This window comes from Labeo rohita, chromosome 1, assembly GCF_022985175.1.
Source record: "Labeo rohita strain BAU-BD-2019 chromosome 1, IGBB_LRoh.1.0, whole genome shotgun sequence".
Taxonomy (NCBI): Eukaryota; Metazoa; Chordata; class Actinopteri; order Cypriniformes; family Cyprinidae; genus Labeo; species Labeo rohita.
Window position 1 is genome coordinate 32,820,267 of NC_066869.1, and position 25,507 is coordinate 32,845,773.

Genomic DNA, 25,507 nt, shown 5'->3' on the forward strand with positions numbered 1-25,507 from the left:
CAGACCCAACTGCAAGAAGTCTTATTACAAAAACAAACACTTAAAAATAAATCAGCACGACAGGAACTACCTCAAATGACAGAAACCATCTTTGGGAAAAATTTACTTGAAGTGTAATTTGATTATTTCGTTTGTCTCACGCAGCATTAGATTACATGGAGAGGACTGGGTTTGTAACCTATACTGCATCCAGTCACCTGGGGGCGACTGACACACTTTGAATTCACTTTTCAGGACTTGTGCGGCATGCTTGTCAAATACACACAGAGTATGTTAAAAACAAACAGGAGTTACAAAAATAATCAGTTATGTCTGTGAAGGTAAACAGCTGGGAAACAAATCGCATGTTTAGATTAGATCTGTTTGGCAGCAGCATAATATATATCAAATAAATAAATAAATCCACTGCTCTCTTGTCTCCTCTGAGGCTGGGACTCTAAATAGTGTTCTGTGCTCATCTGTGCTGCCAACAACAGAACAGTTAGCATGCTTTGCTCGAGCTTTTGCCATAGCTTTCACTGACTACGTCACTGGGGAGTGAATTCTGACTTCATGAATTCTGTAATTCATGTTCAATTCTCAATTTACATGCTTGCAAAAAAACAAGCTTACTGGGTTGTCCTTTTTCACATTTTCTGGGTTGGTTGATGCACTGGGAACCCAGTTACAGCACTTAAACATGGAAAAAGTCAGATTTTCACGATATGTCACCTTTAATGTTTGTTACATGAAGTATTATACGCCCCTTTAGTCAGAAGCAGAACCTGGCAAAGGCATTCACATAGAAAGATAATGTTCTCTAGGGTGGCACTGGGCAAAGCCCCAGCACACAGCTCCCACTTCTCTAACACTCTTTCATGATCCCCTATCTATTACAGTGAAATGACGAAATATAATGCAACCTGCCATTACTGATATTCATTTACTAACAAATAGTTGCCAAAAAAAGGACAAAACAGTAGAGCAAGTTTTGAATCCACAGCCTTTTACACCTAATGCACATCTTCTGAAAGCCCCAACAGGTCTATTAAAATAGTTCCAATTGTAGCCAAAATAATATCAGCTGTTGGTCTTTCGTTCCTGAGTGAATCAGTTGAGTGAATGATTCAATTACTCGCTCATTGTGCACCTAAAATTTTTTTTGGAACATGCAAACAAAGGTGAGCGAACTGATAAAAAATATTGAAATTCAGTGCTGTTGGACTACATAAAAAAAACTCTAGGATTACTATATTATGTTGAATTTCATATATTAAACAGTACACAGTATCTCATCATGAGACACCTCAGCACCAACAGCTTAGGCAGTCTTGGTAAAAACCAGTATCTTTTCTTCATTTCTTCATGTACGTTGTGCACTGGATCTATTCGCTGTAGTTTCAGCCATCTAGTTTGATTAAACAAGCATTCCAATAGTACTGATAATAAAGCAAAGCTGGAACAACCACATCACACATCCTTGTCCGTGTGATATTGCTGTAATGTTTCTCATTATACTTGAACTGGTATTCAATTTTACAGTCAGCAGACTATGATAAGATTTAAGCAAACACTTTTTTAATTTTGTGTCCACATAATTCAGCTGTTCTGACTGAAAGTGATACTACATTATCCTGGAGTTGATAAGATGTTCTAGAACAAAATACCTTAAAAGAAATGTGCTATGCATAAAAATGTGGAAAAAATGTTATTTTGGTTTAAACTTGTAACTGGGTTAAGAAAAGTGATCACCTGCACAGGATCCTCATCGACTTTCACCTGTCCAGCGATCTCCATCATGTCCAGGGCCAGGTGACAGATGGATTTTGCATGGTGGGTGCAGGGCTCTGGAAGACCACTTACAGTCATGTACTTATCACCAACTGTCTCCACCTTTCAGAGAATAGAGAGACATTTGAAAAACTGATGAGACCTCTAAAAATAGCTAATGTGCCTGCGGTATGATGAACCTCAAAGGACACTAGAATATTTTAAGTTTCCTACCCTAATTTTATATTTAACACATTTAAGAGTTAACACTAATCTACTTGATGCAATAATATCTGCTCAATATATACAGTCAAACTCAAAAGTTTACATACACCTTCCAGAATCTGCAAAATGTTTATTATTAAAAAATGCCTGTTATTTTTCATTTTGTACTGATCCAAATAAGATTATTCACATAAAAGACATTCATATAGTCCACAAGAGTAAAAAATAGTTGAATTTATAAAAATGACCCTGTTTAAAAATTTACATCCGCTTTTTTCTTAATACAGTCCCTTGTTTGAAGTGTTGTTCTTCAGAAAAATCCTTTAGCTCCCACAAATTCTTTGGTTTTTCAGCATTTTTGTGTATTTGAACCCTTTCCAAAAATGACTGTATGATTTTGAGATCCATCTTTTCACACTGAGGACAACTGAGGGATTCATATGCAACTATTACAGAAGGTTCAAATGCTCACTGATGCTTCAGAAGGAAAAACAATGCATTAAGAGCCAGGGGTGTAAACTTTTGAACAGAATGAAGATGTGTAAATTTCTTATTTTGCCTAAATATCATATTTTTTTCATTTAGTACTGCCCTTCAGAAGCTATAGAAGATACTTAAATGTTTCCCAGAAGACAAAATAAATTAAATTTACCCTTATATTCAAATTAGAATAAGTTTTCACCCCCCGGCTCTTAATGCAATGTGTTTCTTTCTGAAGAATCAGTGAGCATTTGAACCTTCTGTAATAGTTGCACATGAGTCCCTCAGTTGTCCTTAGTGTGAAAAGATGCATCTCAAAATCATACAATCATTGTAGGAAAGGGTTCAAATACACAAAAATGCAGGAAAACCAAAGCATTTGTGACACCAGAAGGACTTTTCTGAAGAACAGGGGTCACTTCAACCGTTCAGGACAAACAAGGGACTCATGGACAACTATCACTAAACAAAAAACTATATGTAGATACATGTTAATGTATTTTATGTGAAATATCTTATTCAGGTCAGTACTAAATAAAAAATAACATGCATTTTGTATGATCCCTCTTATTTTGGTAATTAACATTATGTGTATGTAAACTTTTGACTTTAACTGTATGTAACATGTAACATGTAATCAACATGTATTGATTAATGGATATACAGCAGTGGTGGGCAATTAATTTTCCCAAGGGGCCACATGATAAACTTGCAGAGGGCCAGACCAATGCACTTAACTCAGTTTTGGCCAATATATTGTATATCTCTTTATATATATAATACACACAGAAAATATAAAATAATAAATAAAACAACATTAAATGAAACATGAAACATTACAATCAAACAATGAAGATGAGGAGCACATATTTATATCACATTCACAAAAACAGTTTAAAAATTGCAGTGTTTCAAAAAATACCATCACAACTTTGTACAAAAGAGCAAGTAATTCAAAGATTAGCATGACGCAGTTTTAGCGTTTTGCAGTCAAAACCTGAAACAAATTCCCATATTCACGTATTCATTATAACTTGTACAATCTATGTATATTTTTCTAAAACCCCGAGAAAAGTAGTAGGATAAAAGCAACAATATCTGCCGGATGGAGAAGGTTGGCAATTCACAAAACGTATATTTAGGACATTTTTGTTTTCTTCAATAAATTCGTTTTTTGTTTCTGAGGGAAAAAATCAATGTTACGGGCGTGAGAGTTCTGAAAGCGGAATTTATCCGACTACGGAAATCTGTATAAAATGCTTTAAAAACAGAGACGTCTCGTGGTTACTTAAAAGGGCTTAGCTAGTCATTCATTTAAGCCATTATTAATTTACTGCATGTTTATATTAAAGCTAATAATACAAAACGAATCTTAATATTTTCTGCGCTCAAGCACACGCATAAAGTTTGCCACAAAGCAAGACAAATGTCGCCTAATGTTTATGAATGTGGCATGAAAAAAATGATATTTTAATTTATTCATAAACTAGTGTTTATGTGTCCTTGTCGGCTGCAAAGATGAAATACACAGTGCTAACTCTCATCTCCAGAGTAGACTGGATGCGCCTTTAGAGAGAAATGCAACCTTCACACAGATGACATAATCAGGGGGTATTTGATTTCGTTTCGAATTTGTTCGTTTAAAAGTAGACATTTTAAACTTTCTATATATTTCTCATGTATGTGAAGCAGTCATACGATGAGTTTCTGTTCTTTTTTTTTTGCTTCAGAGACAGAGATGGCAGAAAGCGCGTCCTAAAATCAGTTTCATTATCAGGAAAAAATAAGTGATCGCGTGGACGCTTCTCTGTCATGCAGTAGGTGCATTCCACATGTTTATTAAAATAAATCCTGACCAGACTACATCCGAGACAGATGAAATTATAACTTATATAATTGCTTAGTTTTAATTACTAATTTTTGAATTAGATAATTAAGATATTATTTAATTATATTTTACAAATACTTATAAAAGTGCAAGCCTATATGCGAATAAGACTGCAGTTTTACATTTTGTGTCTGCATAACAAAGTGCATTATTTTTTGACATGCAATGATACGAAATAAGACCAGACAAGACGTGTAATGAAGAACAATATTTAGACAAAAATAAGAAAAAAAAAAAAAAAAACAAACAAACACAAAAAGAATCTTTTACGGCTAACGGCAAACTCACATTTCTTGAAAGCTATATGATCACGAACACATTTGAGATACGGTTACACGAACGGACGTAAATTGTTAATAATAATAATAGCACCTTGAATATAAAAGCAGTGCGGTTGTATTGCATGCACATAATTACACCTGTTTGCGACTGACTTTTAATTCACCAATTACCTCACACGGGCCGGTCAAGGGTAGCCAGAGGGCCGGATGTGGCCCGGGCGCCGTAAAATGCCCAGGTCTGATATACAGGAACATAAATTAATTTTATAGAGTCATTAAACCATTTAAAGATATCTTGTGGCCTTGACTGTAAGATGATATCTGGTCCTAGTTTGTGATATGAATACAGCCAAATAAAAATAAATAAATAAATAAAAATACATTTTAAGACACTTTTGATTCATCCAAGTTTTCTTGATGACTCACACTGCAAACATGGACAGTTTAACTGTTTTGTTCTCCAACCTCATACCTATCACAACAAACTCTAAAGAGAGAGCCCAGTCCTTCATGAGACCTTTGGACCACAGAGATATGACTGGCTTTAAGTAAATATTGCTTTTTTTGGTGAGCCAGCCTTGAAATTTTACCCACCCATTTTGTTTAGTTAGCAAAGCTACATGAAGTGCATTCTTGTCTGTATGCCTAGGATGTAAATCAAAGACATGTTCTCATGCCCTTGTTTTTAAGAGAGCATTGTACACTGTAATTTATATGTGTGTAGCTGTAAAAGTACAGATTATGAGGCACAGAAAGTTAATTAAATTAAAGTTACAGAAAATACAAAATCATGGCTGTTAATGGTTGTTCTGGAAGTTCAAAAGACTCACATTACATTTGTAATATCTAAATCAAGTGTGCCAAACAAGCAGCCTGTGGGCCAAAAATAGCCTCCAGAGGAGTCTAATTTATGTGTGAAATTAAATAGAAAGAGAAAAAAAGTTAAATTATTTAAAAAAAGAAAACATTCACATCCAGTTATTTTATGGGTATTATAAATTCATATTCTATTTTTAGCTAAACATGTTGTGTATATTATAGTTCACATTTTATAGCATAAGTAGCAATTATGAGTAACATCTGGCACTTGTGCATGTATCTGCACTTTCATCTGAAACTGGTTTTGTTGGTGATGCAACTGTTCAGTTGATTTTCCTACTTAGATGAATCACTCATTGTAAACATGACAACACGGACAAGTAAAAAAAAAACATATTAGGGGTAAGAAATGAAAATATCTCAATTGTTTCTACTGAATGAGAGCAGTGGCTTCCTTTTAAAATCATAGCCACTGTCGAATAAGCTAAGTTAATTAGTGAAAACTGTTGCATTTACCCAAATAACTAAATAATAGCATGTAACTGTACAGTAGGTCAAATAAATGTTTACTTTTCCACACAAATTGTTTCCAGCATGTAAGGCAGACACTGCACAATGATTACAACACACCACAGAACAATAATGAAAAAACCAAGCGACAAGGCATTCTGTAAAGAAATCAGTACATAAACTGATAATTTAGATTATAAAGCTTATAAAGCACCAAACTTCATTAAGCATCAAACATTCTGCAAAGCTACAAAAACTCTCACAGATGAACGCATCAACACAGCGATCAAGTGTGTGTTGTGTGATCAAAGAAACACTGAGGGGCTAAAATGAGTGGCTGAAGTTTAGATCTTGACAGACTCTATTTGTGTTACTAAAAACCATAGAAAAATACTCAGTAATGTACATGACTTCTTTAGAACTGATTTGCTGCTGTTGGTGTTTAAATGAGAAGTAGATCTACTGTAAAATTATAATTAGCGAAACAGGCAAACTTTGTGTCAAAGTTCACTGTAGATTAAAGCCCAAGTTATTAAATATATCCGTATTGTTAAAGATTCCCTAATTATACAGTATGTACATATAATCTAAAGGCCTCTGGCGAATTCAATTAGTAAATTTCATGTGTTTCTCTTTTATTCCAGTATTGCATACACTCTCTCTGTTGCCTACAGCAAGATTTAATAAATAAATAAATAAATCAGCCCACATAAGAAAATCAATCTGGCACTTGACCTAAAATAAGCTTCACACCCTGCTCTAAATATAGTCATTCATTTACTGATCTAATTAGGTACATCATAAAAGATTTATCATAAAACAAAGTTCATAAAAAGACCTATAAATGATTTTTGTCATTGAACTTTGTAGCTGACAGGTTTACTAAGTGTTTGTTGGAAGTGACACTTGTCATATTTTGCACCTTGCAAGTTATACCGTAGGCCTGGTTTCACGGACAGGGCTTAGACTAAACCAGGATTAGGCCATAGTTCAATTAGGACATTTAAGTAAAATTGTGCTTTAGAAAAAAAGTGTGCATCTTGAGACAAAACAAAGGCACTGATAAATTTTAAGATCAGTCAGTGCAAGTTTCTTTCAGTTGAAACAGCTCAGACTTACATTTTAGTCATGGACTAGCCTTAAGCCTTGTCCGTGAAACCAGGGGTTAATGCTTTAACTTTATATTGTGGCTAACTTGCCTTTTCACAAGCACATTCACATATTTGTCAAGAGTTGTCATTTTTGTCAAGATATTTTTAGGCCAGTCACAATCCTACAGAGTTGTTACTTTGTGTGCTGAATATCTCTGGATGTGGCCAAAAATATCTCTGTCTGTGAACATGGTTATAAAGGTATTTTTATCTGTCTATCAATGAACCAAACACACAGATACGAACAGATCCAAATTCCAGTTTGAAATTCACTTACCTTATACACATAAGGATTCTTCCGAGAATCAGTGAGAATGTCAAATCTGGTATAGATGTCATTGAGGAGATTGACAATTTTAATGGCTCCCTCTGCTGATGCATGTTTGCTGCAGAACGCATTGAATCCAACAATGCCGCTAAAAAGAATTGTCACGTTGTCATATCGCTTGGCAGGCACAGGCCTCTTATGCCGAAGTTCATTGGCTACAGACGGAGGTAGAACCGAATACAGCAACCTGAAACAAAAAGGTATTATAAAAAACTGCAGATATTGTATTCAACGTCTCTGGAAAATGTTGAGTTATATAGTCAGAGCTGTTGTAGTCATTCAAAGCAATACAATTGTTTACTTCAGTCTGTTATGAAAGGTTGTTAAAATACCTAAATTATTTAATCTAATACAAAATTAATCCTTTTGTGGACTTCACTTCAGCTGTCCATGGGATAATGTGCATCATTTCATTCTTTTAGTCACTGTACTTTCCCTGAAGGTTGAGTGCTAATTATCCACAGAGCTGTTTGAGTATTGGCTCTCTACGTTTAGAAATGCATCCATCTGTTCTGTTCTTATTCTGTACTGCCAACGGGAAAACACAAATACTAACCTTTTTTATCAAAAATGCATTTCAGAACTCTCAGTTATACAATGTGTGTGTGTGTGTGTGTGTTTGTGTGTGTATATATATAAATATATATATATATATATATATATATACACATATATATACAGTCACAGAATAAATGAGTACACCACCTCTAAAACTTAACAAATTCAGCAATTACTCTTTACTTAGAAGACATGTTAGGGTTCTTCGGAGATATAATGTTCCAACAAGCCTGCTTGATCAATTACCAAAAAAGAATGTCAAAATTATTCAGGGAAATAAGATTTTCTTATCAAAGTGATAAAATGTTGTGTTGCAAAAACGAGTACATCCTCCTGAAAGTTACTAAATAAAACTAAAAAAAAATTAGTGTAAGGCAATTTTTGATCAACAGGTAAGTATATTGAACCAAAACATTTAAAGACAAGTAATTTCCTGACAATTAAAAATATTATATAGCCCACTGAATTATACTCAGACTTAATGCTGGCAACAATGGAACCACTTGAGAGAAAACTATCAATAGTTCCCTATCGATACTACACTCGTACTGCGTCGCTTAGACGATATGTGAAAAAGTCCTTTTTTCTCCTTGACTGAAGCCTTTTTTAATAACGCAGTGAAACTGCATGGCCATTGGATCGTGCAGAGAAATGAAACGAACCAATGCCTCGGCAGCGGTGCTGCACGAGCCTATGGCGAAGAAGCCCGCCGAAGCCCGCCAGAAGGGGCGGGGCCAATGGCTATATAAGCGGCCATTTCGCCATAGGAACCCAGATTTCTTCTCCTTCAGCGACGACTCTTCGCGCTTACGAGATAGAAGCCCTTGCCGTCGACAAGCACCTGCAGCGGAGTGATTCTGCATCTGACTCGCCGCCCGGTTGACGTCGGCTGCAACGCATCTCTCCCCTGCCGCCATCCGGCGATTATCTAAAAGAGTCAAATTAGGCGTTGTTACAAATGCCACGCCGTTTTTGTCGTGCATGCAAGGCCCCCTTGCATGCTGCTGACACTCACGGCAAATGCGTCTCCTGCTTGGGGCTTCCCCATGCGGAGGCGGCACTTAAAGAGACAGAATGTCCCCATTGCGGGGATATGAGTCTCTCCTCTCTGCGCTCGCGGATAGCGTTCTTTTCAGAACGCGACTCCGCCCCTCGCGCCCTCCCGTTTCCTCCTTCACAGGAGCCTGTGAAGAAGAAACAGTGGGGTAGAGGATCTCAGCGCTCGGAGTTAGGTGAGCTCACGTCGGCTCAGCCCCCGCGTGCCTCACCTTCTCCACAGAGAGAGGGTTCTCCCGTCCTCTTCACCCGCCCAGATCTGTGTCCCTCGGCGGCTGCGATTGATCTGGTCTCCTTCGGCGGGAGTGAGGACAGCATGTCATTGGCTGCATCGGACGCTGAGGAGCTGTCGGGCTCTATCAATGACCCCGCCCCCCTGCCGTCTACCGATACCAGCGATCCCAGGACCAGTGCTGGCATGGACGCCGAGCTCTTCCGCGTTCTGACCAGGGTTGTGGACGAGCTGGGACTGGAGTGGTCTCCTCCAGAGGAGCCCCCACGCAGCCTCCTCAATGGGTGGTTCCTGCCGGGACGCCGCCAGGCCCCTTGCCAGCGGGCTTCTCCGTTCCTCCCTGAAGTTCACGAGGAACTCACCAGATCTTGGCGCGCCCCCTACTCAGCGCGCCTGCACACCTCGTCTTCCTCCGCCCTCACCTCTGTCGACGGCGCTGAAGACAAAGGCTACGAGAAGCTGCCTCCCCTGGATGAGTCAGTGGCCGCCCACCTCTGTCCGCCCACTGCTATCGGCTGGAAGGCTAAAGCTTCCCACCCGTCCAAGCCGTGTAGAACCACTTCGGCCCTCGCCAGACACGCCTACACGTCGGCCGGACAGGCTGCCTCAGCGCTACACTCCATGGCGATTCTCCAAGTGTTCCAGGCCAAACTGCTCGCTCAGTCGGACAAGTCTGCCCTGGACCCCGCCACCCTGACGGAGTTGCGAAGTGCTACGGACCTGGCTCTGCGCGCTACTAAAGCCACGGCCCAGGCAATTGGCAGATCCATGGCCAGTCTGATTGTGCTCGAGCGCCACCTTTGGCTCACGCTGACGGAGATCAAGGACGCGGATAAGGTCCCCTTCCTCGATGCTCCTATCTCTCCCACAGGCCTGTTCGTGCCCTCTGTGGAAGGGTTCACCGAGCGATTTTCTGCGGCTCAGAAGACGTCCCAAGCTATGCGACACTTCCTGCCAAAGCGCTCGAGCTCCACGGCTGCTTCCGGGCGTCCCAAGCCTGCTCCGCCCCAGCAGCATGTGAGACCGGCGTCAACCGCTTCCCCCGCCGCCGCAGCTCAGCCAGCTAAAGCCGAGCCGAGACTTCATTCCCGCTCGACTAGACGCTACCCCTTCCCCAAGCGCCAGGGACCACAACCCAAGCTAGCGCTGGATCCGGCGCCTCCGCCGTCGTCCTGATCCAGGCGGAAGGAAGAGGAGGGGGCAAAGTCTCGCGTTAGCCGGACCACCCCCCCAAAAGGCCTCTGTTAAACCTCCAAGCACCCCGCTTAATGCCGGGTGCCGAGGTCGATGTGTTTTATGTGAAACCTGTTGTGAACACTGGGTCCACTTTGCTTGCGCCCACACAACCAGTCGCTGTGATAGCGAACAAAATAAAACACAGACATTCTCAAAAAGAGAGCAAATTTCCTCTTCCTATCATGACGGGGGTCTCATGCCATCACGATGGCCAGTTACCCGAGCCAATCATACCCCTGGCCACTCGGGCAGAGGCCTGGCAGGCTATCCCCGGAGTGTCAGACTGGGTTATGGGGATAATAAAAAGAGGCTATTCACTCCAGTTCGCTCGAAGGCCCCCGTGCTTCAGTGGCGTGGTCCCCACCGTGGTGATGAGCAGGGATGCGCACGTCCTACGCTCAGAGGTGTTGATATTGCTGGAAAAAGGCGCCATAGAGGTAGTCCACCCAGCTCAGAGCGAGTCAGGATTCTACAGCCGTTACTTCCTCGTCCCCAAGAAGGATGGAGGTCTACGACCCATCCTCGATTTAAGACATTTGAATCGGGCCTCATGAAACGGGCGTTCAAAATGTTAACCTTGAAGCAGATCCTCTCGCACGTTCGCCCAGGGGACTGGTTCCTTTCACTGGACCTGAAAGACGCGTACTTTCACATCCAGATAGCCCCCCATCACAGACGATTCTTGAGATTCGCCTTCGAGGGTGTGGCTTATCAATACACGGTCCTGCCCTTCGGTTTATCCCTGGCTCCCCGCACGTTTACAAAGTGCATGGACGCGGCTCTTGTCCCTCTGAGACAGAAAGGAATCCGCGTCCTCAACTACCTCGATGACTGGCTCATTCTGGCCCAGTCAGAGGCGGTGCTGATATCTCACAGAGCCCTTCTCCTCAGCCACTTAGAGTGCCTAGGACTCAGGGTCAATCTGACCAAAAGCACGCTGCACCGCAGCCGACAAATCTCGTTTCTGGGGGCAATTTTCGATTCGACTCAGTTGAGAGCCATGGTCGTGCCAGAGCGAGCTCTGACAATACGTCAACTAGCGGGATCGTTCAGGGTCGGAGCCCTTTACCCCCTCAAGAGGTTTCAAAGGATGCTAGGCGTTATGGCTTCTGCATCCCCAGTGCTAGAATTGGGCCTGCTGCGTATGCGGCCCCTTCAGCGTTGGCTGAAACCACGGGTTCCACCTCATGCATGGCGTCACGGACGTTTGCGCATTAGGGTGGACCAGGCATGTGTGGAAGCCCTGGTCCCCTGGAAAAACCCACACTGGTTGGAGAGGGGCGTGCCCTTAGGGTCGGTTTGCTGAAGGAAGGTGGTCACGACAGACGCCTCCAACAAGGGTTGGGGGGCGCTGTGCGACGGCAACCCAGCTTTCGGCCTATGGTCGAAAGCGGAGGAAGGGTTTCACATCAACTGCCTGGAAATGCTGGCAGTATGTCACGCCCTTCGCTCATTCCTGCCAGACCTGAAGGGACACCATGTACTGATCCGCTCGGACAACATGACTGTGGTGTCCTACATAAATCGTCAGGGGGGAGTCTCCTCCAGACACCTCTTCACCCTGGTGAAGGGCCTTCTGGAATGGGCTCAGCTCAACCTGGCCTCACTGAGAGCGGTTCACGTACCGGGCAGACTGAACCAAGGGGCGGATATGCTATCACGAAGCAATGTCCCCTCAGGAGAATGGACGATTCACCCACAGACGGTTCAGAAAATCTGGGAAGTCTTTGGCAAGGCAGAGGTCGACCTCTTCGCCTCAAAAGACAACTCTCATTGCCCAATATACTTTTCGAAGGACAGAGATGCGTTGGCCCACGACTGGCCCAACCTCCTCCTGTATGCCTTTCCCCCGACATCCTTGATTCCTCAGGTACTCAAGCGAGTCAGGGAACAGAGGCACAGGCTCATTCTGGTGGCCCCTCTTTGGAGGAACCAGCCATGGTTGTCAGAGCTGTGCCAGCTGCTTTGTGCAGCCCCTTGGCTGATCCCCCTGAGGCGGGACCTCCTCTCTCAGGCGAACGGGACAATATGGCACCCCCGGCCCGGTCTGTGGGCCTTACACCTCTGGTGTCTGGACGGGAGTCTGAGAATCTCCCAGAAGGAGTTCTGAACACGATCTCCCAAGCTAGAGCTCCGTCTACAAGACACCTCTACGCCCTTAAATGGTCTGTCTTTTCCACCTGGTGTTCCACCCATGGCAAAAACCCAGCCTCCTGTGACATATCTGTGATATTGTCTTTCCTTCAAGAGCTGTTGGATAAGGGTCGCTCCCCTTCCACGCTCAAGGTCTATGTGGCTGCTATAGCGGCTTTTCACGCCCCGATAGCAGACCAGTCAATTGGCAGGAACAACTTGGTTGTTCGATTTTTGAAGGGGTCTAGGAGGATGAATCCCTCTCGTCCCCACACTATACCTACTTGGGACCTATCTACGGTCTTGGGGGCTCTGAAGAGCCCTCCCTTCGAACCGTTGTCAGATGCGGATCTTAAACCCCTGACACTTAAGACCGCTTTACTGCTAGCCTTGGTGTCAGTCAAGCGCATAGGAGATCTGCAAGCACTCTCTATAAGTCCCTCCTGTCTTGAGTTTGGGCCAGGTGACTCCAAAGTCATCCTGAAACCAAGACATGGGTACGTGCCTAAGGTGCCCTCTACTCCGTTTAGGGTACAGGTTGTTACGCTCTCTGCTCTTCCTTCCTCAGAAGGTAATCAAGAGTTAAGTCTGCTCTGTCCAGTCAGGCCGTTCTCTCCATGGTATGGTGTGTATGGATCGGTTCCCATAGCGTCTAAGCGACGCAGTACGAGTGTAGTATCGATAGGGAACGTACTCGGTTACTGTCATAACCTCGGTTCCCTGAGATACGGGAACGAGTACTGCGTTACGAGCCATACCATGTCGCTGCACGACCTAGTCGTCGCTTCAGTCGAAGTAACCTGGGTTCCTATGGCGAAATGGCCGCTTATATAGCCATTGGCCCTGCCCCTTCTGGCGGGCTTCGGTGGGCTTCTTCGCCATAGGCTCGTGCAGCACCGCTGCCGAGGCATTGGTTCGTTTCGTTTCTCTGCACGATCCAATGGCCGTGCAGTTTCACTGCGTTATTAAAAAAGGCTTCAGTCAAGGAGAAAAAAGGACTTTTTCCCATAGCGTCTAAGCGACGCAGTACTCGTTCCCGTATCTCAGGGAACCGAGGTTACGACAGTAACCCAGTACGATTTATTTCTTAGCATAAAAGAGGACAATGGTACAAGAGTAATACCAAATTATCGTTGTAAGTGTGAAAATATAGCTTTCAAAAACAATGGACTTGTGACAAGCCTCTTGAAATAATCAGGTCTTCACTTTAGCCAGCAAACGCCATAAAAAGAGTTACACTTTATCTAGAGTACAACACAGCCTGCAGAAGTGACATGAATGGTTGTCGCCACCACTAGAATTACCTACTGTAGCCAAAGCACAATAAACTCATTTAACCTCTTCCAAGGCCCATAATTACAAAATATAGACTTCATTTCGGATCCATAAGCATCCAAAATGTTCTGGTGTTGCTAGAGGAGGACTACAGTGAGAAGTGCCTGGTTCCCACAGTGACGTTCAGTGGTAGTAAAGCTCTTATAATGGGATGTATGGCTGCTGAAGTGTGAGGGGGTTGTGCTTTATCAATGCTGTCATGAATTCACACACCACTGTGTGATGTAATACAAAAACTTAAGGAGGTCATCCTCCAGGAGTTAAACAGGACAGATGTGGCATTTTGTCATGAACTCAGTGCCAAGAAGGGTCAGAGCAGTATACTTAAAGTTCTAAGTACTAGAATATTATACATTTGCTGAATTAAATCTAGGGTGTTTAGATTTATATTTTTATACTTTTATATTTATCCAGAGGGGGTGTACTCATTTATGCTGTGCACTGTATATAAATAGATAGATAGATAGATAGATAGATAGATAGACAGATAGATAGATAGATAGATCAATTTAATGCATCCTTGTTGCTGAATAAAACTTTTGAACGTCAGTATATCATTAAGCTTTTAGAAAAACATTTTCTTCAACTTACGCTCAGTAATTTAAATGATTTCTGAAAACATGTTTCTCTCATGTACGTATGGTACACTGCCATGGTAACTGCCTTAAGCATTATTTTTGGCCAAAACTCCTAAATGTGTTAAATTATGGATAAAAAATTGCTGGGCTTGCTGCAGTGGAGAACTTCATGAGACACATTTCAATGATTTGGTCTGCTCATGGTCTCACGAGAATACAAAACAGGCTCTTTATAAATATATTTCACATTATTACTCAGACATCATAAATAATAGAAGTTATGCTGGCCCTGTATGTAGTAAAAAATAAATAAATAAACAGTGTGATGCACAGTAAATACAACACGTGGACAAAAAACAGCTATTTTCGATGAAGCGACATCTACTAGCACAGAAATAATCTACATAGAAAAACTGTATCCTACAATCATATGCATAAACTTTAAGAAAATGGCACAGTCACATCTCAAATGTCCTAAATTGAGCAACTGCACAAGTTTCAGTGCACGATGCCTGCTAGTGAAGATAAGGCTGTACTATTCAGCACATTGAGAATACAGCCCATTTGTTCACCTGTTATCAACAAGTCACATACATCCAGGTTTCCAAGAAATGCATGTGCACCTAACACAACTAAAAAAATGAGAATGTAAATTTGAAATGAGCTAAAAAAAAAAAAAAAAACATGCTTAGAAGAGCACTACCACACGTCAGCTAATCACAGTAATGTAATTTGTGACACAAACAAGAAAATAATCCAGACTGTGTTCAAATGTCTATGAAGACAGTTAAACCTGGCAACAGTCATGTTCTAAATTCTGACTTGTACACAGGCAGTTGTGTAGCTCTAGCTGGTATTTATTGTCTGTGTGGATGAGAGAGAGGGTCTCTGGTGATGTTCAAGGTTCTCCACCAGATTTAATAAACAAACACAGAGCTCACAGACCGAGGCAGACCGGCTCCCCATGGAGAGTGCAAATACAGCCTCATTTTCCAAGCAGGAAAAGAGAGACGGCCATCTTAAAAAAGCTGTACGCAGGGGAAACAAAGTGAAACCAATATCACACTTTTTTATCATTACAGCCTTGTGACAGTCCATGCGGTATTGTATCACCAAACTACAGACTCAGAACAAGACTATAAGGGCTCACGTTGCCATCTGGGTTTGGGCCTTAGTCATGAGACCTAAAATTGACCTTAGTCGTATTACTCAGTGTATTGGTCTGGATCTCGATCCTTGCACATGGTCTCGGATGAGACTGCAGTCTATTTCCAGCTTGCCTTGTGTAACCAGGAAGACAGGAAGAGATGGCCTGATTGACATATAATGTAATTTACAGATTACTGTACAAAGGTAATGATGACACGCAGAGGAGGAGATGAGCCACTTATTTTATTTCTCTGCAAATTACTGTAAGCTCCACATAGACTCTCAAAGGTCTTCATTCAGTGAAGCAGAGAAAGGAAGAATGCATGGTATTCTCTAGCCCGAGATTTGACCGATTTTTAATCTGTCAGAGTAGAAAAAATCTGTGACTATCTTGATATTTTTGTAATAAACATGATTAATATATCACTATTGAATTTGCTGAAATCTTCCTCTGACAACATGTATACATTTTTATACAAATTCAGTGCCTTGCGAAAGTGTTGCAGCCTTATGTTAAACTGCTTCAAATCACTTTTTTCCAGTTTAATCTTCACTCCATACACCATAATGACAGCACAAAACAGATTTGTGACAACTAATCCGTTAAAATTAAAACACTGAAATAAGTACAATTCATAAGTATTCATACCCATAACGCCATACTTAGCTGAAGCACCTTTACACCTTTACAAGTCTTTTAGGGTATGATGCGACGTTTTGCACATCAGCATTTGGCAATTATCTGCCATTCTTCACCTCACCTCTTCAACTCTCAAGTTTTGTTAGCTTGGATGGGGGCTGGCAGACATTTTCAAGTTTCTCCAGGTGAGGTTCTGAATGCTCTGGACTGGGTTTCTATCTCTATATTTTTCTGTGTTGAGCTTTTCTTCTATTCTGATGAGTCCCTCAGTCCCTGCCACTGAAAAACAGCCCCACAGCATGAGGCTGCTACCACCACACTTTACTGCTGGGATGGTACTCTGCAGGTGATGAGCAGTGTCTGATTTCCTCCAAACATGATGCTTGAATTTGAGGTTCATCAGACAAGAGAATCTTGTTTCTCGCAATCTGAGAGTTCTTTAGGTGCTTTGTTGCAAATTCCACGTGGGTTTTCATGTGTCTTCACTGAGGAGAAGATTGAGTCTTGCCACACAGCCCTAAAGACTGGATTGGTGGAGTGCTGCAGTGATGTTTGTCCCTCTCTAAGTTTCTCCCATCTGCATACAGTATGATCATGTAGCTCAACTAGTGACCATCAGCTTCTTGGTCACCACTCTAGCCAATCCCCTTCTCCATCAATTGCTCAGTTTGGCCAGGAGGCCAAGAGTTATAGTTGTTCCAAACATCTTCCATTATGGATAATGGAGGCTGCATGCTTCTGTGAACCTTCAATGCAACAATATTTTATTTTTCTAAACTCATACCCAGATGTGTGTCTTGATGCAGTCCTGTCTCTAAGCTAAACAGGCAGTTCTTTTCACATCAGGGCTTGGTTTTAGCTCAGATATGCATTTTAGATCTTTTATTGAGAGGTGTGTGCCTTTCCAAAACATACTCATTCAAATGAATTTGCCACAGTTTAACTCCACTTGAAGTGTAGTAACATCCACAAGCGATATGAATGCCCCAGAGATAAGTTTTAAGTGTCCCAGTAAGATGCCTATTTTCCACAAGTTGATATGGTTTTTTAGGATCTTATTGAAAAGTCTATAATATACTTTGGTTAAAAATTCTCATTGGTAGTGTAAAACAACACCCCTTTTACCTTGTCAAAATGAGCTCTGCAAAAATCAACCCATGCTGATGAATTGTTCCTTTAAATGCAAATAAGGTATGCTCGCCCCGCCCCTCTCTTCTCTCTGTGGAGTGACGAGCTGTGCTGTAAGAGATTGTTTACCTTAGCCGCATTTAGCGCGTTTAGCCACGAAACTGGCTAACTAGCTTATTACTAGGCTTATTACTAGGTAATTGCAGAGATTCATAAAAAAACCCTTATACCTACTTGTGCTGTAGGTGAAGTTGGATCACGAATAATTTGCGTGAACATAGATGAATTTATGTAGATCGGAAGGTACATTCTCTTCACAAACAAGCTTAATCCACTGCAGCAACACAACACCTCAATCGCTCAATCGGAGATATTCTTGTCTAACTTACATCCCTGCTCCAGCATCGAAACAATGGAGGTTGGACTGTGACAGCTGATCTGAGGTAAGACGCTCATGTCAATCAACTATCGTGGGAGCGGCCTCTGACAGGCATCTGAGAATGGCTCGATTTGAAAAAGGGGATATTATTTTTACAGATTAATTAAAAACCACTGCATGGATTTTTATCATTATAGGGTAGATTTGTACATACACTGCCAACACACATTAATGTTAAAACAACATGAAAAAGTGAACTTTAAAAGCAAAGAATAAAAAGGGGATAAGAAATGTCTGTTTTTTATCCTCTGCTCTAACTTGAATAAAAGATTTTAGAGTGCAGACCAATTTGTCATTTTTGAACTCATTTGTACTAATAATTTAATGGCCTAAGTTAATAGTACTTGAATATTTAATATAAAAATAATGATCATCATCTAGTTGGATTGCTTTTTATTTAAACCAACGGGTTACAATGTTAGCTGTACTTAAATATTCAATATACTACTATTACTAAACTAATAATAATTGAGTTAGGTTCCACAAAAAAGCTGGAAAATAGTCTAAGCTAAAACTGACCAAAATAAAGCATGAGCTTTTTTATGGCCAGTAAAAACTAAACTCAGAACTTAATTCTTTTTGCTTTGACATTTTCCCTGGCTATGTTATTGCACTCAGACCTCTTTTTGGGTTGTGAGTCTCTGCTGACAATCATTTAGGCAACCCCTAAAGTATTTGTTGTAGGTTTACTGTCATACATCTAGATATTAGTAAGACATAAAGAATAGCAAATGAAAATTAATAAGATAAATAAGGACCATAACACACAAAACCCCAGGACAGAGATACTCAGAGCTCATTTGGAATGTCACTAACAAAATATGGCTCTGAAAAGCCACTCACAAGAACATTTATGCGTGAAAGGGTCACTTCTGAACGGCATTGTAGCGACAGAGTGGCATTGAAGATCGGGATAAACAGCCGATCAGATAGGCACCAGCTTTCTTTTCTTCATCTATTCCTCTAAATATAAATGAACGTGTTCCTTCTAAACAACAGTATTTATTGTCATAGGGCAATCCAAAACAAATCAGTCGCCACTGTGGCTGCTAAATAAAATTATCCAGGTACCACTGCAGAATAATTCCTGCAGTCTCTAATTTATTACCCTGGTTGACAGCCTTGTCTAGGATTTGAGGGACCTAATCTTGGTCTGGATCGGGGCCTTGAGAGATCTAGTTTTGGTCTGGTTTCGGGTCTGGTGTTGGTCTAGGTTTGTATATAGGTGAGTGTTCTCTCAAAACAATTTAAAAAAGAATCCATAAATGTTTAAAAAAATACTTCTAAAGAATTCTTAAACACTGGATTGGAGTACAGCATATTCTTTCAATATATTTCATAACAGATGTAAGACCATATTTTGGTAACACTTTATAAAAACTTTCATTAATAAATCATTAACAAACATTATACAATGCTTAACAGTCCATTAGTTAATATTCAAATACTGTAGCTAGAAATATGTGATGATGTGCTTGTTAATGTTTACTAATAAACTTATTAAACATTACTTAATAATTAACAGATCATTATTTTATGTAAATAAAAATGCTTACAAATGTCATTAAACTTTCAATTCATATGATCATGCACTTTTTTTCTCTTGGACAGACAGTTTACAATGATTAAAAGATTCAAATCACTAACAAACATTATATAATGCTTAAATGGATAATAAATGAATGCTTACAAATGTTACTAAACTTTCATTTATTCATTTATCAAAACAATGTAATATAAACGGACTGAACCATGTTCCCTTATAGTAATCAAATTGACCCTTGTACACTTCTGATCCCTTAACCAACCCTTAAACCTACCCATACCACCAAACCCGTCCCTAACCTTACCAATAGCAGCCTCAACAGCAGCGAACATGTTGTGCATTAACAAAAGTTTTTGATCATTGTATAACATCTATTAATTTGTAGGGTTGATGTGTATGAAATAATGATCTGTTAATTATTAGGTAATGTTTTATCAGTTTATTAGTAAACATTAACAAGCACATTATCTCGTGTTTCTAACTATTTGAATATATATTAACTAATGATCCATTAAGCATTATATAATGTTTGTTAATGATTTGTTAATAAAAGTTATTATGAAGTATTACCCATATTTTTATTATTACAAACTTCAACCCTTGAAAACAAATAAGAAATAGTTAACAGTGTCACCCCCTTGGTTTTTAAATTGATGCAGGATATTCAGGGTAATCTAGTGTTCCTTTAATCATCAAACATACTTTAAATATTTCCACAATGTGGCACGCTGGAGGACTGACCTGTCAGTTTTTTTCTTCTCATCCTCCAAAGCTCGAAGCGTGTGCTGCAGACGGTCGGTCAGGATCTCCAGCTCCTGGGTCAACTTGTATTCCTCACGAAACTGCTCCCCCAGTAACACAAGGTCACGGGTGGCATCATGAAGAGGAATGTCACTCAGGTACAGACCTCTCCTCGTCAGGTCATCCAGATTCATAACACTGACATGCATAAAAATGGCAAAACACTTAATCAGCCCCATACATTTAAGATATCAAAAAGTGAACTAACAAAACAGTCTTCAAAAGTTTAACAGTATAACCCTTATATATACATAACAATATTACCACCACATGTTTCATAATAAGTTATCAAAACCTTTGTGTGCATGCCACGGGGATTACTGTACTTTCTAAAAAAAACAGCAAACGATTCAATCTAAATCAGCGGGAGGGACACATATTATTTTGGTAGTTGTGCTTGCCAGTAAAAGTGAGTGAGTGTCTGAACCAGGTGACCTGTTCATTTTAGTGTAAGAGGACTCACCTCATCTCAGACAGGCACTAGCAAGAGATAAGGTATTAACACACACAGTGACTGAAATGAAAAAAATCCACTTCCAGTAGGATTTGGCTTATAGGAGGCCTACAGAATAATTGGAATGTAAACATTTATTAGATACTGGCCCAACTCCTGCTGTACACCGCTGACAGTTACATTTAATTTAGGAGGCAATGAACCAAAATGTACTATACTTATTCTGTAAACAACAAGTACTGATGTTTACATTACACTTTATGCCATTTGTCATGCTATTTCCTTTACAACATCTGCATTAAATGTATAAATTAATGATGTATGAGTAAAGGTTGTCTGTCCAAATGCACTTTGGGAAAAAAGTGAGAAAATGTGAAATTATAAAGCTATTTCTACGTTTTAAACCTTTTAAATGTTTAAAAATTACTATTTTCGTTGGTGTAACATAATATAGTTAGGGTAATTCTGTCAAATTAAACACTAGTTTTACCTAAAACATTAATTTAACCAAATGTAATGAAGCACATTTAAAAAATCTAAATTTAAAAAATTGCTTCATGCAGAAACATCTAATTTAGAATAATTGTATACATTTTTAAAATATTTTTAACTGAAGTCAAGCCCCAAGCACTGACATTTTTAAGATATTTTTATTAAAAATACTAAAAATAATAATAAATTGGACCGAATCAATTTGACTACACTAGATTTAGATCAAGTAAAAATAAGTAATAATGGTATCAATTGTATGTTACCACTTGCAGTGTGTTGTCCATCTTCTCTTCAAGTTTATGTGAAGAGTAGTAGAATGATTTCAAAATCAGAAGTGATCCAATTAGTTTAAGCTACCAAAATGACCAAATTTGCTTTATTGGTATTATTTCACCTTGGTGAGCACAGGAAAAGGATGTTCTCAGTCTCAGGAAGTGAGATCATCTGGCCCTTCAGTCTGAGGCAGCTGATCTCTGTTCCTGTGAGTTCATCTTCATTCTCTGCAGTTTCTACATTCAACAGGCCCTCCTACATGAAACCATAAACAAACCTTGTTATCATGTAGTTTCAATACAAGCAATATATTTAAAACTTTGTTTCAGTGCTGTCAAATAAATTAATCGTGATTAATCACATTCAAAATAAAATTGTGTTAACATAATATATGTGTGTGTGTGTGTGTGTGTGTGTGTGTGTACTCTGTATATTGATATGTATATATAAATATACACACATACATTTATATATTTATATATGTAATACATATTTATATTTATATATAGTATAAATGTGTGTATATACTGTATGTGTCTGTATATATATTAAAATATACATGTATGTGTTTGTATTTACATATACATATAAATATACACAGTACACGCACATATATATATATATATATATAATGTAAACACAAGCTTTTATTTTGGATGTGATTAATCACAATTAATCGATTTGACCACGTTAATTTTTTTGAACATGCACTGTTATCCTTGTATTTGTCTATGTGTGTGTGTCATGTACTGTACAACTAATAAACACCATTTTGTTTCAGAAACTATTAACAACATTTTAGTTAATGAGTGTTGGTGGTTTTATATCAGACAGTATGTAATGTGTTTTGGGGCAGACAGACCTTACTCCGCAGCACAAAGACAGTGTTGATGTGAGACAGGATGCCATGGAAACTGAAGTCTATGTGTGGCCGCACCAGAGAGAACACTGAGGACAGGTTACATACGCCAGGCTGCAGCTGGAAGATGACACAAATAACTTAACATTTTTCTCCAGCACACTTTGTATATACTTTCGAAATCTCCCACTTCTACATTTCTAAAATAAACTATTTTTGAGCAGGCGAACCTGCGGCAGAACTCTGAAGATGGCATTGCCGCATTGTGTGAGCATTAGATCCTTGTCAAACATCAGGTGGAATGGGAAAGCCTTGCAGAAGGTATACGGACTGATCCGTGTCTCTTGAGTTCCATTCTCCTCAAAACCATCCAGGTCTTCATAAAACGCCTCCTCCTCTGAGTCCTTCTCCTCAATTAAGAACTTAATGTGATCACATTCTTCACTCTTCTGCTGAACGACCTGGAACACCCCCACAAATAACAGATTTAGAGTCTTGTGGGTCTTTGGGATTGCATTTCCAAACAATAAATGTGGACACCCACAGTGTGAAGGTAACAGAAAGAAATATTTCATTTAAAGAGATAGTTCACCCAAAAATTAAAATTCTGCCATTAATTATTCACCCTCACGTCGTTTCAAAGCCGTAAGCCCTTAGTTCATCTACAGAAGACAAATTAAGATATTTTTGATGAAATATTAAAGAAGCTTGTTGTTGTAGCCCATACCAGCCGTTTGTGGTAGGCCTTATAAAGCAAATTCTGTAATAAAGCAATAAGCCCTAAGAAGCCGTGGTTTACAGTGAATTTATGACAGCTAAGGGGCATTGTTAACCGCCTTAGCTGTTATAAATTCACTGTAAACCACAGCTTCAATGGAACTTATTGCTTTTAGTAAATGGCTATTCCATATACGTAGTAAGTTTTTGCAGAAGCAAGAGCAAGTAAAGTGTAATGATTAATGAAATGTATTCATAATGTAATGAACTTTATGAAAACTTTATTCTTCCACCAAACAATGTAGATCCTCAGAAACACTTGTGGTTGAAATATTATTACTATAATTAAATAGATCAGTGATGTTTATAGAGTAATTTACAACAGCTTTGTACGCAGCTCAACCAATCAGAATCAAGGACCAGGACTACCCGTTTTGTAAAAGAAAATACCTTCCTTTGCATTGAACTTTCAGCGTCGTAACTTTGCAGATTTTGTTAGGTCTTACAGGTTTGGAACGACATGGAGTGAGTAAGTAATGACAGAATTTTCATTTTTGGGTGGACTATCCCTTTAAGTAGAATTACTAAAATACTAAATAAACTAAAACTAAAACTTAATAAAAAACTTTCGGTATAATTGAGGTTATTCATTATTTTATACATGTTTACTTTTTATGTATTTATTTATTTACCTATTTATTTTATAGTGCTGTCAATTAAACATTCAAAATAAAAGTCTTATAATAAAAGTCTGTTTACATAATATGTAGACACACATGTACACACATGTAGTATATATTTTGAAAATATTTACATGTGTTTACATGTATATATTTATATTTATATAATTGATATTATATCTAAATTTTTTTAATATATAAACAACATTTTTCTTAAATATATACATGCACGTGTGTGCATTTATATATACATAATAAATATACACAGTACACACACATATATTACGTAAACAAAAACTTTTATTTTGTATGGGATTCATCGTGATTAATCTTCTGACAGCACTACTATTTTATTATCTAACATATGTACTGTATGCTCTGTATTGCTTTTGTTTAATTTTTAAAACAAACTCCAGTAAAATTAAAAATTAAACAAAAATGTTTATTTACAAAATATATATATAGAAATACCTGGGAAGGCACTTACAGTCTAAATCAGCACTATACCACAAATGCTGCTGACTGAGAGTAAGTTGTATTGAATCTGAAAGATTCCTTTAAAGAACACAAACAAAATGTCTAATGGTCTCTTGTGATTCCAAACAACATCTTCTGTTAAGAGCTAAGAGTCTAGGATCAGTGATCTCATTCCTTAGTCCTTGCATAGAATGTAGACTAAGCAAAGAGAAAGTTACAGCCTCAAGTGTGTCTGGGTGTTTAATAAAGGAGAATGTTTGGTGCATTTAAGTATGAGTCAAATACAGGAATAACTTGGATTTTTTTACATAATGAAGACCCTTGTTAGAGAGAACTTTCTGTTTGCAGCAATATCACAGAAAATGGCCCTAAATGCTGCTTTATTGTAGCCATATCATATCAGCCTGGGCTGAATGCAGAGAAGCTGTTGTTTTTTCTCTCTCAGCTTGAAGTTGAGCCCATTTCACTGACGTCAAGTCACTGTCTCTTTGCCCTGCCGTCACCATGACGACGATGGCTAACATTTTTTTTCAACAAGTCAGGTGTTGCATTTCGAGGGTCTGTCGATTGGACTCCCTCATTTCACACTAAGCCCAGATGGAGAGAGAGAGAGAGACGGAAAGAGCAGTCTGCCGTCTGGGAAATGATTAGCTCTTATTGGGTGAGGGGGATTTATTTGGAAAATAAGGCAGAGACTGAAGTGCGGTGACAAAGGATAAACCGCAGGGAGTTCATCATAATGTTGTTTATCGATGAGCCTCTCTCAGTGAGAAAGGGAGTACATCCACCTCTGGTCTACCTCCAATCATGTTTTGATGATTGCAGAATTTAGCACTTACATTACTGTTTGTTTAAAGTTTTTTATGTTATTTTTTTAAGTTTTTTATGTTCTCTTTTCTTCACCAAGGCTTCATTTATTAAACAGTAATATTGTATACAATTATATTATTACAGTGTTAAAGTACAGTTTTTGAGGAAAGCATTTCAGGATTTTTCTCCATATAATGGACTTCATTGGTGCCCCGATTTTGAACTTCCAAAATGTAGTTTAAATGCAGCTTCAAAGGGCTCCAAGAAGAAGGGTCTTATCTAGCGAAACGACTGGCCATTTTTTTCGGGAAATAATTTTTTTTTATACTTTTTAAGCACAAAAGCTTGTGTAACACACGCTCTGGGATGCGCGTTCACGACGCTATGTACTGTATTAAATCACGTCGAAAGGTCATGCGGAACGTAGGCGGAACTACAGACCCAGTGTTTACAAAGCGAATGCGCAAAGACTAAGAAAGTGCA

General features: G+C 39.4%; 1 protein-coding gene across 1 annotated transcript in view; it reads right to left on the reverse strand.

The window, feature by feature from the left end:
* The window catches only part of gucy1b1 (guanylate cyclase 1 soluble subunit beta 1), a 36,213-nt gene that overhangs the window by 7,002 nt on the left and 3,704 nt on the right, over window positions 1-25,507 (reverse strand). The window contains exons 6-11 of the mRNA XM_051105896.1: window positions 22,571-22,801; window positions 22,344-22,460; window positions 21,603-21,736; window positions 20,203-20,400; window positions 7,381-7,618; window positions 1,732-1,872 (exon numbers count right to left, since the gene is read on the reverse strand). Coding sequence (XP_050961853.1) covers window positions 1,732-1,872; window positions 7,381-7,618; window positions 20,203-20,400; window positions 21,603-21,736; window positions 22,344-22,460; window positions 22,571-22,801 — 1,059 coding nt within the window. The remainder of the gene's footprint in view (window positions 1-1,731; window positions 1,873-7,380; window positions 7,619-20,202; window positions 20,401-21,602; window positions 21,737-22,343; window positions 22,461-22,570; window positions 22,802-25,507) is intronic.